The 16,091-nt window shown below is 41.0% G+C and overlaps 1 protein-coding gene across 1 annotated transcript in view; it reads right to left on the bottom strand.

The window, feature by feature from the left end:
* DGKI (diacylglycerol kinase iota) overlaps window positions 1-16,091 on the bottom strand; it is a 239,832-nt gene that overhangs the window by 135,152 nt on the left and 88,589 nt on the right. Inside the window, exons 7-11 of the mRNA XM_026657521.1 lie at window positions 10,479-10,550; window positions 9,637-9,753; window positions 2,339-2,413; window positions 1,849-1,944; window positions 465-547 (exon numbers count right to left, since the gene is read on the bottom strand). Of these exons, the coding sequence (XP_026513306.1) occupies window positions 465-547; window positions 1,849-1,944; window positions 2,339-2,413; window positions 9,637-9,753; window positions 10,479-10,550 (443 nt within the window). The remainder of the gene's footprint in view (window positions 1-464; window positions 548-1,848; window positions 1,945-2,338; window positions 2,414-9,636; window positions 9,754-10,478; window positions 10,551-16,091) is intronic.

Here is a 16,091-nt window from a genome sequence, read left to right as displayed (position 1 = left end):
TTGAGCTTTAAAGCATGTGAAATGGTGGGAACAGGAAACCTCTAGCTGTTTTTCTGTACTGGTGCATGCAAAATGTACAAAATGTCCATTTTCTTAAACACCATTCTCAGTTTGGATCCCCCAAAGATTTAGTGGGTGCCATGCACTACCTTGACTGAGACCATTTTGACCCATATCACATCAATAGCTTGATCTCTAGCTCTGCACAAAAACAACCCACATAGAAGTTTTTGGAAAATGAAATGTGCAGTTAAGCAGGTACTTAAGTCCTTTGCTCAATAAGGATGGACACAAGCATGTGCCTAACTGCATTGCTGAATCAGGCCCTTAAACAGTGGGTCACACTTTGATAAGCCTGGCCAATCTCCCTATTACTATCAGGAAGCCCCATCCAACCTACCCTTTGCCCACATACTTAACAAGCAAAGTAGGATGTTGGCAATGTTAAACGCTTCAGTACTTACGCATCTCTTGGCCCTTCGTGAGAGAGATCGAAGACTTGGCGTGGATTCAAGTACCACATGAACATCTGGAGAACCTTCGTGCCCTGTTAGGATAGAAAATGGAAGGAAAATAAATGAGCAAATGAACGAATGACTCTTATACGTAATAATATTTATCATGATTAACCTAATCTTCGTAGTACCTTTCATTCATTTGTGTTTTACAGAACAAAAGCAAACAAAAAAGGAGTATTTACCGGCAAGCCAAAGCAAAAACTATCCATTGTGACAGATGATTGCCCTAGAGAACATTCACGTCACCTACCATCCCACTCTTTCTGTATTTGTAGCCTCTTGGGGCAGGGACTGTCTTTTTATTCTGTGTTTTTATAGTGCCTGCCACAATGGGGTCAAAGTCCATGACTCAAGCTCCTAGGTATTACGGTAATATGAACAACAACATATGTCCATTGAATTTAGCATGCAGATGTGTAGTGGCTTCAAGTTCACAGTAGAGCTAGTTGGAAAAACTGTGATGGAACCATTTTCCATCAGAAATCCCAGTTACAGCAAAATCAAGATGTTTTGTGAAATCGTTCCAAGTTGGTTGAAATTTTGTTTTGGAGAAAAGCATACAAAAAAGTTTCTGGAAATGTTGAACATCCCATTTCAACATTTCCTGAAACAAACGTTTTTATTTTTCATTTAAAAATGATGTTTCGTTTCAACGTTTTATTTTAGATTATAACAGAACATAAATGTTTGAAAAGGTCAAAATCAAAACTAAACCAAAAAAATTTCAGAATTTTCCTTTGCATGGAATTTTGAAATTTTTGTAATGATGTGTAAACCCACTGTTTACTTCAGCTCTACTTGCATGACCAAAGTGTTCAGCCTGCTACTTACAGCTTGATAATGGAGCAATATGCCTAAGCAACAGTGTCATGCTCTGAAACTCAGTTTTCTAGAGCACCGTTTCCAACATATTTACTGTTCAGGACTATGTGGCTTTACAACATAAGATATGTGGCCAAGGGATGTTGAGAGATTTCTCTGATTAAACCAAACCAATGGTAGGGCAGGAGGATGGCCGGCGATTACTTTGGAGAATCAGAGAGCTCCATTTCTGTGGAAAGACTGAGGTTTCCTGAAAGACTCCAAGCCGCTATTCTGGTTTCCTCTCAAAGAATCAAAACCTGGGAGGAAGATCACACTGAACAATCCAAACCTCAATTCTGGTGGGAATAAGATTCACCGGGAAGGGTCCAGTTCTCCATTCTAGGAGTCTGCATCCCAGGTCACATGCAACCCTCCCTTTCTGTGCCTCACCTGAAATCACTTTATGACACATAATTTAAAGGAATTTGTAGAAACTTTGTGACTGGGATCAAGTTGATGCCTTTACCTGATTCCCTCCACTTTTTGGATTGACAAACACCAGCAGTGGTTTCATGAGCAGCGAAGAGATGGGCTTTATCACAAATGGTCGGCCTTTGATTTCCTGCAAAATCAGAAGTGGCAGAGTACTTTAATTAGAGCTACACAAAACTCATGCTAAAATCTCTAGCAAAAAAAAAATCACAAAGCATTCTCAATTCTGTTTTTAGAGGCTTTTGTGATCATGAAAGCCGGTAGACTAACAACCCCTGTGACCTTTAGTCAGAAAACCGCTATAGCATAGACGACAAGATTCCCTGTGCACCCCCTCATCATGCTTCAACTATTCAGCCTAGCCTATTCTACCCTAGACAATAAATCTATGCATCCCATCTAAAAATGGGAGGCTAGGTCAACCTGGGCTGGCTGATCGATAGACATGCTAGATTTTAACTGCCAGTCTAGAGATAAAAATATCCATTCAGTCCACCTTTCAAATACTATTAATTAGGACTTACCTCATTGCTTCTTTTGCTGGCTTTTCTTTTAAAGGATGTTCTCTTCTTCCGCCGGGTTGAAGTTTTTAATGAGTTCTATGAAAAAGAAAAAAAAAGGGATACATGAAAAGCAAAACAAAAAATCAAGTCAGCCCCAGAAGTAGCCTCATTTAAGAAGCTCCTTCATGCATGGTCCGTTTGGAGAATGATACAGTGTCTGGCACATGCTTGAAGTTTAGATCACATGCGTCTCATGCTTTACACTTCCACACCACCATTGATGGAGAAAGCCACACACGGAGACCAGACTGGTGCTTTGGAACTGGAAGCTTTCCCACGCCGTGGGGAGAAAAAAATCAGATACTCCCAGAGACTCACATAACACCACATGTTGTACCTGCCAACCCTCCCAATAGGGGTAGGAGACGCCCGTTTTCCCTCCGGGGCTCCAGTCTCCTTCCCAATCAGGCTCGTCTCCTGGTATGGAGACCACCTGCACAAAAATGTAATAAAACATGATAAAATGAGCTATTTTTTCATGTTTAAAAACCAAAACAAAAGCAAAACAAAACAAAACCCCAGTTTTAGCTGTGGTGACCACCATGACTCAACATAATGCATGCCACCACTGCATATGATGCTGGCAGACAAAGTCAAACCTGACCTACCATGAAACTAGTGTAATAATCGGATAGAAACCACCTCTGAATTCTTAATATTTAAGGGTTTCGTTTTTCTAAAATAAAAACAAACAAAAACCTCTGCCACTCTATTGCAGAAAAATTAGTTAAAACAAATAGATACTTTGTAGGACCTACCAAAAAATTGCAGTTAACTAAAAATACTTGTCCTGCCATGAGTGCAGGGGGCTGGACTAGATATGGGGAAAAAAAACTATTCCCCAGAATAGCGCAAACTTCATTGATGGTGGAGCACAGAAATGTGCTGAAGTGATCAGGGCCAGCCAAATTGAGGCTTTTCTTTTTTAATTACTGCAGTTGTTGAATTAAAATAGCCATATCCCTATAAATTTTCTCCCTATTCACACAATGCTGAGTTTCAGCTGAGTTGGAAACACTGAGAAAATTGACTTTCCCCACAGTATTTCAGCTTAGTCTATTCAAAACTAGGAAGTACAGTGGGGCAGAAAATTAAAAGAAAATTTGCAGAACTTCTAACCTCAAGAAGTGAACAAGTTCCATTCCATTTTTTTCCCCCAAAAAGTTCAAGTCACTCTTATTTTATCCAAATTGATCTAGACATCCCTACTGAGAAAAGTTTCACTGGCCCAGAGAACTGTGAGTGGACACAGCAAAGCTATTCATCAGAATCTGCTGTTTTTACTCAACCTTCATCTTCAGCCAACAGTCCCATTACATTAAATAGTGTATTTACTAGATTCACTGCTTGATTCCCCAGTGACCAGCTCTGGCGTTTCAAACCAGCCAATTTTCCTGTTGCTTTTCACCATGCATAAAGGGATCAGCATTTATGTCGCACTCCCCGTCAATACCTGGCCCAAGCCAGGGAAGCTAATAATCCAACCAGTGGACCAAATTTGGTTATGAATCCTGGTCACATGCCACCTGAAGCATGTTGCACCTATGCTAAGAAGCAGGAGACTGGCTCTATAAAAGTGCTCTAAACTTCCCGTGCTCTGGTGCATATGAAAGTGCACTAGAAAGCATCATTTGCTATAAGGCTGCACTGACAGGGGTAGGTGGATGGTGTGACGTTGCACATTATATGATTTTATGAAAATATGCTAATGTCACTGGAATATGCTTCATGCAAAAGGTCTCTTGTAAGGTATCATTACAAAGCTTACAATCTACTGAGTGTGATCATCCTATTTGTAGAAATGTATCACTCTTGTATCTGAACCTAGAAATATTAAATATAACTCTGAGGGCCTATTGTAATTATGCAAAGTGTGGGCCATTAATGGTGGTTTGGAATCTTGATAACTCCCATTAACCAGGACAATTGACTGCAGATGGCTCTGTTTTACCTGTAAGTCTTCCTGTATACGTGTGTGCTGGCAAGTGGGTAATGAAGTCTTACAGTGACATGTGATCATGTCACCTGAACTGGAATCCATTTTTAACCTAGTGCTTTTCCATTGAGAAGGGGGGGCGGGGGGGGGCGGGAACCCAGAGGGACAAAGGGTTCCCGCCTTATGCAAAAGATATATAAGGGAGTGGAACAGAACAAAGTGGAGCAGCCATCATGAGGAATCCCCTAGCTACCACCTGAGCTGGAACAAGGGCTGTACCAGGGGAAAGGATTGTGCCCAGACTAGGAAGGCATCCAGTCTGTGAAAGCAACGTATTGAAACATCTCTGAGGGTGAGATCTTATCTGTATTCAGTTTCTTACTATATTAGACATAGACTTGCGTGTTTTATTTTATTTTGCTTGGTAATGCACTTTGTTCTGTCTGTTACTACTTGAAATCACTTAAATTCTACTTTCTGTATTTAATAAAATCACTTTTTACTTATTAATTAACCCAGAGTATGTATTAATACCTGGGGGGGCAAACAGCTGTGCATACCTCTCTATCAGTGTTATAGAGGGCAAACAATTTATGAGTTTATCCTCTATAAGCTTTATACAGGGTAAAATGGATTTATTTGGGTTTAGACCCCACTGGGAGTTAGGCATATGAGTGTTAAAGATAAGAACAGTTCTGTAAGCTGCTTTCAGTGAAGCCTACAGCTGTTAGGGGACATGATTTGGACCTGGGTCTGGGTTTGCAGCAGGCTAGCGGGTCTGGCTCAAACCAGGCAGGGCACTGAAGTCCTAAGCTGACAGGGCAGGAAAGCAGGGGCAGAAGTAGTCTTGGCACATCAGTTGGCAGCTCCCAAGGGGGTTTCTGTGATCCAACCTGTCACAGATGGATCCTATATATCCTACTAGTTTTTTCACTCTCAAACAGTGCAATCAGACAGAAGGAGGATACGAAGTTTAAAATCAGTGTAATGAAGCAAAAAACATTGCTTCATTTGTACTAATCACTGTAGAGATTCTTAGATTCATTCTTCAGATCTTCTCCCTGGGAGGATTTTTTCTTGAAACCTTGTCACAGAGCGAGACACGGTGTGGCCTAGTGAACAGAGCACTGGACTGGAACTCAGGAGATCTGGCCTATATTCCCAGCACTGCCACTGGCCTGCTGGGTGACCATGGGAAATTCAGTGTTTCCTCATCTGTAAATGGGGATAATGTTACTTATCTCCTGTGTAAAGGGCTTTGAGTTCTACTGATGAAAAGCACTATATATAAAGAGCTAGCACTATATTAGAGGCATTGATTATACTTACCGGTAATTATTTTATTGCAAGAAGCTGACACTCTGCTATTTAGTGGAAGGAACTAAACCCAGTACAGTTCTTCTGGATAAAGCCAGGACAATTAGGTAAAATAGCATTATCCTCATTAAAAAATAACCATGTGTAAATATATTTGTTGCCAAATCATGTTGTAACATAGCTGCTTTTTTGCCATTGTGGACCAAAAAAACCCATATTATAAAACTTTGATAGAAGAACATGCCTTGGTCTCTGTATCTACCAGGATTAAAATATAATAGTGTTTTGTATCTGCACACACTGGCAACAAAAGACAATGTGGTTTTGTCAAAACTATATTACGCCACAGTGTTTAAGTATGCCTATTTTTGTGATGTTTAGAGAGCCTGAATGTTTGCTACAACTTAGCAACAGTAGATATACAACAGGTAAGAGGCAGGGGCACTGGTTATACATGTGCAAGGTTTCATTTCAAACTGGTAAAAGAATAGCAGCCCTGGGAAACCACTGGGGTATACATGGTGAGCTGAAGAAGTTGTTGCATGTGCCATCTTGTCCATATCGAAGTCTTCCTTCTCCACAGGAAGAGTATGGGCGTTTTGACAAAAACTAAATGCTACTCAGTGACATTCCATCTACAGTAAAGAACACCTGTAAGTGGACAGGCCTGTATGTAAATCCTGGATTGTCTCTAAAAGACGAAAAATCTACATGGTGACAATAATTTTGTCCTTCTTCAAAGATAAGAAGCACAGATCATATTACATCATGGTCATTGGAAGTGTTCCAAGCCCACTTAGATAGATTTATGGAAGGAGTAGGACAGGGCCCTCCTTGAGTAATGTCAGGTGGTGAACTAACAGTCTTAGGTAGATCCTTTCATCTAGAATGCTGCAGATTTAATTTTCAGCGGTTCTGAGCCGCAGTAGCTCCAAATTACTTGAACGGGAGCAGCAGGTGCACAGCACGGATAAAAGTCTGACCCTATGATCTTCAGGCAGTTCACAAACTGAAATGAGGCACAGATAATAGTCTCACATCAGTGGCTTCAGCCAGCAATACAGTAAGAAGAGAGAGTAGCCCTGTAGTAGACAGCTTTTGCAAGCTCCTTATGAAGGTTCCAAAGAGAAAGGAAAGAAGCAGATTCACTCACCTCGATCATAAACCCTTTCTTAGCATTGGGACCCAGTTACAATTACTGCCTCTGCTTTGTATCCAGAACCTCAGAAGGAGGGCTGGCTCTGTAACTTCATCACCCAGATCCTTCTCATCAACTGCTCCTCTCTCCAACATGCGCACACGCGCGCACACACACACACACTGCAAGTCTGTTTAACAACATTCAGGCTGCCAAGTATCAAATATAAAAAAGGACACTAGCCACTGTAGATACCTGCAGTTGCTAACTGGAACACGTAATTTATCTGAACTCCAGGAAACAAGACCCAGAGGCACTGAAAAGCATTAGAGAGGCTACAGAAGAGGCTCATACAATGAACATCATGAAGGAGGTATTGAGAATTTGCCATCTATATAAATGGGTCATTACATACAGGGATACCACCTGTTCCAAAATTATCCAAACTGTTCTGAATTTCCTTCATCCTGCAAACAGAAGCTTGCAAGAAGTAAAAACTCCCCATTTTAGTACAGGCAGCAGGTCACCTAAGGCAAATTGACCTTATGCAACTACATCAGGATGTTGCATCACCAAGACACTGCCGGGAGTGAGAGGGGGGCCTGTTCTTTATTCAAATAGAGTATTAGAAAGGTGGTAACCCATGGTCCATATAATGATCATGGAAAAACAATAAAAACAGAAAGTAAAACTAGGTGAAGAGTCTCTTCATGAAGCTCTCGTTTGCTCAGAAACAACCACCAAAAGGAAGTACTGTAAGGGACATTGCTAGAATCCATTTTAAATTAATAGAAAATCCAGTCCAGGACTTATGTGTGACCAGTCTGAGTTGTTAATAAGTGGAGCTGAGCAAATAATTTATAGTAAAAATGTTACTAGACATATTTATTTCAGGTCATGGAACATCTATTCACAGATTTCTGTTTCCACGTATTTATTCATTCATTAAATTTCCTCTAATTTATTTATGAGTTTTTATTTATTTTCTCCATGGATTGATTGCTGTGAATGTCTGATACTATCAGAAATCCAGACTGTGTAGATGGGTTAGAAATGGTCAAGTCATTCACAAGTTAGAGCTGGTCAGAACCAGTGGTAGGGGCAGTTTTAGTGGAAAATTTTGACTTTTCACTGAAAAACTGAAAATTAAAAACTTTGTTCTAATGTCCACAATTCAAAAAGGACATTGATAAATTTGAGAGGGTTCAGAGCAGAGGCATGAGAATGTTTAAAGGACTGAAAAATATGTCTTATAACTGAAGCTAGAGAAATTCAGATTGGAAATAAGGCATAAATAGTTAACAGTGAGTGTAATTAACCATTGGAATAATTTACCAAGGGTTGTGGTGATTCTCTATCACTGCCAATTTTAAAATCAAGATTGGATGATTTTCTAAAAGATACGCTCTAGTTCAAAGAGTAGTTACTTCAGAGAAGTTCTCCAGTTTATATTATCCAGGAGATCAGGCTAGATGATGCCAGTGGTCCCTTCTGGCCTTGGAATCTATGAATCTATAAATTCCTAGTAGGGTTGGCTTTTCTCACCATGATTTGGGTTTCCTTGGTGGGTTTAGGGGTTTATTTTTTTTACATTCCAGGGGGCTCCTGATCACACTCTGCCATTAGCATTCAGCCCTTTGAGAGGTTTCCACCACAAGAGAGCATCTATTCTGGTGGTTCTTCCTTCAAGCAGCCTGTCAAAGGTCTCTAGATCACTAGATTAAGATAGGATTCAGTAATCTGAGGACTGGTGGCTTGGCATTTTTGTTGCAGCAAATTTTGTGACATAGGTCATGGGGCTACGGAGAAGCAACACAGGCATCAAAACAGCATAGCGCCACTGCGGGGAGCCTGGGTAGTTGGCTATCCCATGCACGGGTTGTATGCCATGTAGCACAGAATCAAGTCTCACTTATTGTGGAAAGGGGACATCCTAAGTAGGATACCTGGTAGGTCCTGGGGAACAAAACACATGGGGCTGGCAAGAGAACTAACTCTCCCCTCAGTTATTTCCCATGTCCCTTTTCTGGTCTATCCCGATAATTTAAGTTAAACTGGGTATTATCAATAAAAATGGCTGTGTCCTTTGCATCATAGACCAGTGTTGTGCATTCACTCTGAATAGGAGTCCGGGGATAAATTACACCAAGTACATTGCATTTACTGTTCTGAATTATTGACCACCCACCCCCCACATGCAAAGTAGCTCCATTTGCTTGGGTGACCCTAGTCGTGAAGAATGCAGTCAGCACCTTCTCTGGAAAGGGGCTCTGGAAACCCTTTTTCCCCTGCTGTGTTGAGCAATGTCTTATCCCATCTAAGATATACCAAATCTGGTGCAAACGCTGACAAGTTGAAAACTCATTATCTGCAAGCATTTGAGCATAATGTTCAGCAAGCATTCATGTGAGTAAAACATGATCGTCCAAACATCCATGGAAAGTGAATGCAAAAGGGAAGTGAGCACAGCCATGGCCAATTCATGTTTCAATTCAACCAAATATTTGTGGAAAGCTTTTTTTCCTGTATTTGCCCAGCTCTACTTAGTGAAACATGCTTGAGTACCTAAAACATAGAGGATTCTTGCAGTCCGTTAGATGAGCTTGCAATAAGAAGAATGAACTGGATTGCTTAGTGCCAAAATCAGGTTGATCACTTATTGCCCCAAACGAGACAATGAAAGAATCCTTCCGGAGGGGTAGATGAAAGAGTGAGATTGAGGTTCATAATCATCATGGGTGTAGCTGGGTGTGAGGGGCATGGACAGGGTAAACAAACATGCTTTTGTGGAGGAGTAACCAGGAGCAGAAGCCAGGCTCACCCTGAGCTGCCAAACAGCATCAGAAACAGACATCAGCATGCAGTTACCTGAGCTTTCTTCACCTTAATGATCCAGGTGGGAGGCACAATGACAGCAGCATGAGCCCCCAGGGAACACGGCTCCTCAATGTGATGTAACATGAAGCAGGTGACTTTGTTGTGAAACTAGCGAAGGGAGAGCAGAGCCATCAGTGAGGTGGACAGAGTGCAAGAAAAGGAGAAAGAGGGAGAGAGAAAGGCATGGTAGGGACAGAAGAAACAGGGAGAGATGTGTGAGGCACTGAGGAATATACCCAGCTCAACTTATACCCAGTGGGCAGGGGACTAGACTTGATGACCTCTCGAGGTCCCTTCCAGTCCTAGAATCTATGAATCTATAACTTCTTTTCCCAGTCCTCTGGACCAAGAGAGTCTTAGGAACATTAACCAAAAAAACCCACCTCCCCATTTTCTCATCCTTTGTCAAACGTGTCCCTTACCCCCAAAAGACACCCCTGCTTACATACACATAACGGTAGTAAGACCAAATTCTAAACAGGCAATATTATACAAAATGGGAATCCCTTATTCTCTGAACCAGTAACAGCAATGGAGTGCTTGAGAGCGAACCCTCTTGTTACCCCAGGAGTGGTCTTGTTATACTCCAAAAGGAAGGAGCTACATTCAGCTCTCCTCCACCAGAAGAACAGACTACCCAGGTGTAGCATCCTTGGGGAGAAGAAATAGAAAGGGTACAAATAAGGGAGATTCTAGGGGGCTCTTTCCCCCCTAATAAATGAGCACACAAAACGACCAGGATAAATGAAGTCAAACATGATGATCCTGTGTGGGCAAAACTACCCCCAGCATTTACACAGCCCCACCTCCCAACCTCAGTTCTAGCCACTTACCGCCTGCTTGCACCAGGAACAACTGATGGCCACAATCTCTTTACTGTGGAAGGAGAATTTTTGCTGAAATCCCTGGGATGGCAGGAAGAGATAGGAGAGGAAGGGTTAAGCTGCTTTCCATCACATCCACATACTTCTCATCACATGAGAAAGTTTAGCACCTTTAACTTTTGTCACATGACTGAGCTAGATCAGTTCAGGGCGGTCATATACAGTCTTTCACATCTCTTGGATGTCCTATGAATGGATTAAGGTCCCTGGGGGCTCTGAACTGTTGCACATTACTGTAATCAACAGAATATCATGACATACACAGTTCATAAACACCCAACAGGTTAAATCCACCATTGTTATTTAGCTCCCTACTATTATGGAGTGCCATAGTTAAGGTTGTTACTGAGTTTCCATTATAAAACCAATTTTGGCCTCCACGATAAAATCTATAACAAACATCTTATCAACCTCAAAGTTAGAAGATTCTACCTGGGGACAGATAGCATTTTCTGGAAAATTTGAAGTGACTCCTTTCATTTAATATATGTAATATTGAATTATAATACCCTAAAAACAGAGGTGTTGGACACACGTCTCAAATTTGTCGTCTTCCCTCCCCCCTCCCCCACAACTTTGTAGCAAAAAAAAAAAGAAGAATCAGTAAAGAGAGAAAAACTATTTTCATAGATTTGAATAGAACTGTGTGAAATTTAGAATTTCTATCCTGCAGGAAATACCAACATTTCAACATTTGTATTGTCTCATATCTGGATGAAAAATTACAATTTCAATTTTTTTTTAACAGAACGTAAATTTCAAAACCTTTAAATTTAGATATTTTCGATCAAAGCATTTCAACATTCCCAAAATCAAAATGTTTCATTTCAGTTTGTTGAAATGATCCAAAACGCTTTGCTTTGAGTCATTTCAACTTTAAATTGAATTTTTCGATTGTGGCACATTGCCTTGTGGGAGTTGTAGTTCATGAGGCTGATGCCCCCACTCTTCCTTATAGGCCAGGCTCTCTGGCTAGACAACCTCACCCTTGATGCACCCAGAATCATGCGACTCCCATGATGTACCACACAGAGTCTGGGAAGAGGAAAATCCACATGGAGTATGGGAAATGTAGTCCTCCAATAGTATGGGAACGAGGGCCTCAACTATGACTACCATCAGCAATGTGCTGATAGGGAAATGCAGTTTAATGTTTATAGGGTGACCAGATGTCCTGATTTTATAGGGACAGTCCCGATATTTGGGGCTTTGTCTTATATAGCCGTCTTTTACCCCCAACCCCCCTCCCAATTTTTCACACTTGGTGTCTGGTCACCCTATACTGAACTGATTCAAAAAATGTTTCAGATCATCTCAACAAAACACAATAGTCCAATTTGAGTCAAATCAAGTCAAAACAAAATATTTTGTTCAAATTTTTCCATTGGAAAATCAATTTTTTTTCACAAAACTGAGATTTTGCCATGGAAAATTTCAATTTAGCAGAAACTGCATTTTTTCATCTGAAAATCATTCCAATGGAAAATTCCCAACCAGCTCTATGCTTTAAGACCCGAAGGGACCATTAAATCATCAAGTATGATAGCATTTATAATATAAGCTGTGAAACTTCACCCAGCTACCCCTGTATTGAGCTCCATAACTTCTGATTGACTAAAGTATATATTTTCCAGAAAGGCATCAAGTCTCGATTTGAAGAATTCAAGAGATGGAGAATCCATCACTTCCCTTGCTCATTTGTTCCAATAGTTAACCACATTCATTGTTAAAAAAAATTGTGTTTTATTTCTAATTTGAATTTGTCTGACTTTAACTTCTTGCCTCCCTTGGCTCTTGTTATGCCTTTCTTTGATAGGTTAAAGAGCCTTTTACTATCTGGTATCTTCTCCCCATGAGGGTCAATGACGTATCCACCGTAATCACGTCACCTCTCAATCTTCTTTTTGATAAACTAAGCAGATAAGCTAAGCTTTACTTGAATCCCCTAGCTGACATCCAGTGTCCAGGTCCAAAATGGAGTTGTTTGAAGAGTTATTAAAATTTGATTTAGTAACAGTGCCAGAGAACATCTGCTCCCCTGCTTCAGTAATCAGCATGCCTTTTATCATAGCTTCTGTGGGGGGAAGGAGGAGGGCAGGCACGTGCAGAGAAGCAGGCAGATATTATTGGTCAGTGCCATGAAGAAAGAGAATTAAAACAATAAACAAAAATAATCCAAACTGGATTATCCAAATTTGGGCCCTTCACTTATCCAAGTGAAGGGCCCAAACTTATCTATTTTGTCCCCGCAAGATGTGGTTTAGGAGACCACAATCAGCACTCTGAAGAATGGAATTCTCTCTCTGCCTGGCCAATGTGAGAAGGTGCATGTTGCAGCTGTCTGTCCAATACTTAGCCTAGCCTGTACAATATGCCCCATGCCAGAGCCCATGGATCAAATTCAGTCTCCTGAGGCATCACACCTTGGGACCTCCACATCTATACCTGTTTTGTTTTGTTTTTTTCATTTTTAGTCCCCTACAATCTGTTGATTTCGGGGCTTAGTGGCCCCTCTCTCACCTGAAGGGGCAGGCTTTTCACTGTGCTGGTGGGCTTCACCCACCAATCCTGTCTATGAAATAGGCCCATTGACTTCACAAGCACAAATAGCCAGACTGCCTCCTGATTGGGCAAACCTAGTACATCATTTTATGTGGGCCCAAAAATCCAGTCTCAGATCTATAGTATGTCTGACAGGAGTATTAGAGACTGAGGACTGACACTGGGCAGATTGATTGCTAACTAAGGGTTTGTCTACACTTAAAACTCTACAGCGATACAGTTACAGCGTTGCAGCTGTGCCACCGTAGCACTTCAGTGTAGATGCTACGGTTCTGACATTGGCATATGTAATCCACCTCCCTGAGAGGCAGTAACTATTTGGACAGAAGAATTCTTACATTGACATAACGCCGTCTACACTGGGGGTTAGGTCGGCTTAACTACACCACTCAGGGATGTGGATTTTTCACACTCCAGAATGATGTAGTTAAGCTGATTTAATTTTCTAGTGCAGACCAGGCCTGAGTTTCTCATAAATTTAATTCCTCCTTCCTTTGAAAAAAATATTTTGGCTCCTGGTGGATAGAAACATTTTTTTCCAAGTGGGTGGAAATACTTGTCTCCCAAACCTGCAACTAAGAAAAAACAAAATCTGGTACATTTGTTCCAAGGGCCGTAAGTGGTATTTTTTTAAACTGAGCAGTTTGCTTTGTTTCTGGGTGAATTGTTTTTTTCATTTATTCTGTAGGCTATTTGATGTCTTACAGAGTTAATAGTGAAAATGATCCAGCAATAAAAATATAATAATGATTACTTAGAAGTAAAATAGCACTATTCTTCCTCAAATTGCTTTACAAATATAAGCTAATCTCTCCTCCTGTCAGGTAAGTTAGTAAATATTAAGAACCTGAATTTACATATAGGGAAATTGATGCAGTAAAGTGATTTATCCAAGGCCACAGTGGGAGTTGGTGAAACCAGTGGGATTAAAATATTGGAGTTTCCCACTCCAGTTCCCACTCAAGCTCAGCCTGCTGGCCATTGCCCCCGGCTTCTTCCTGCCTCTCCTCTGAGTAACACAGAAAACTAGAGTTCACTTTTTCTTTGCTGTTCTTGGGTTGGTTTGCCTCCACTCGCTCCTGAAAGAGGTAGAATTATCCCACAAGAAATACATTGCGTGGTTTGAGAAACACGGGGATGGAGCACTAACTCCATATTTGAAATGGGGTTGTTCCATTAATGCCTGATTCATCCCTTTCAGGTGTAGCATGTAAAACTATATGTTGTGAGTTCTTCTTGTGAAAATAAATCACATCGGTGCAGGCTGGAGGAAATATATTTGGAGGAAGAGAGCTCCTGGATCCCCAGATTGCATTGGGATCACAACCTGTCCAAATAATTGGAGTCAAAGTCATATTAGCAGCTTCCCATATATAAAGGAGCTATAGACCATCAGTTAATCACCTCTGATTTCTGTTCTCCAATTGATCTATAGAGTGCAGAGCTTGCACTTGACATAAACAGACTAAGCAATTACTTCAGGCCCCAAGCAACTGAAGGGGGCCCCCTATTAATTATTAGTATGTGTTGCGGGGCGGGGGGAATATTCCTGCTTAGGGCTCCCAGTGGGCCAGCACCGGCACTGATAGGGTGGGATCCTTCATAAGAAACCTCAGGAAAAATCTCATGATACACTATCCTGTATCAGACCATCGGTCCATATAATCCAGTAACCTATCCCTCTACCCCACCTCCCAGCAGTGGCCAATGAGGCTTCAGAAAGAAGTAAGGCAAAAAAATAAACTAACACACTAAGCAAATGATGTATGGGGAAATTCATTCCTGATCACAGGCTTATGACAAGAAGTATGAGATGCGATTGCCCCTAAATCTTTATCTTGCATAACAGTAAGTATTATTAATGTTCATTACAATATTTTCACTATCTAATTCAAGCCATGGGATTTGACTGATGACCTCCTACAATAATGAGATCCACAAGATGATTAAGCACTTCATGAAAAATACATTCTTTTATTGCTCTAAATTTACTTCCATTTCATTTCAATGACTGTCTCCTTTATCTTGCATGACAGGGGAAGTTAAAGGATGGTTTTAAAGGCAGAAGCACAAAAAGTATTAGAGCACAAGATAAGCAAATATTTGGTTATAGAGGAGGTCACTTTGCCATTAAAATACAAAGGCATTTTTCTTGTTTGTGTTTTCTTTTACCCTTCCTGGTTTCTGGACAGAGAGCTCTACCAGAACATATGCATTCAAACTTTAACTCTGTTTGTATTAAGGTGCTATTCTCTTTGCATTTCTACTGACCTCAACCTCAGGGGAGCCATGTCTTTTGTCAATTCCAGTCTGGACTGGTCATGTAGATACCATGGATATGTCAAGTGTTGGTTCTGGTACAATATGCACTGACTGTTCTACAAGCATAATGAATCCCTTTGACACCAGCACTGGAGATACAAAGCAATTCCCAGAATGGCAAAGGCACAGTAAAACATGGCTCCAATGTCATCATGTGTCATGTCAGCATAAGAATGCTGCATTAAGCCTCTCACTGCTGGTGCTCACATGCCATCTGCCATGAAGAGGATACTGCATCTTACTGCAGCTAGTACCTTAGCTCAGTATCCAGGGCCAGTTTGTTGCATCTGATTTTCTGGTTCTGGCTAAAAAATACATACCACGGAGAACCTGACAAGACATGGGCTCTGCCCCTTGTCCACACAATAATTAACTGCTGAACCTGAGAAAAGAGAGATTTCTCAGGAAGAGAAGAGAGAGACAGTAGCATAACCTAGTTCTGGAGAAAGGAAGTTATGATTACATGTAAATTAATTTCAGCACCTCTTAGATGCTTGGAGGACTGGAAGATATGGGAGAAAAGGTCCTATAGGGAGCCAAGTTTTCTCTTATCTTTTCTATAGCCTTTGGAAATGGGTTTTCAGAGTCTGTACAGCAGAGGATTCATTGACAAATTCAGTCTAACACACTGAGAACAATTACGTATCAGGGATGAAGGAATGGTGCTGGACTATAGTG

This window comes from Terrapene carolina, unplaced genomic scaffold (assembly GCF_002925995.2).
Source record: "Terrapene carolina triunguis isolate 2854851 unplaced genomic scaffold, T_m_triunguis-2.0 Scaffold247, whole genome shotgun sequence".
NCBI classification, from domain to species: Eukaryota; Metazoa; Chordata; order Testudines; family Emydidae; genus Terrapene; species Terrapene triunguis.
The sequence above is the reverse complement of the archived record's forward strand: the minus strand, read 5'-3'. Positions and strand labels throughout refer to the sequence as shown.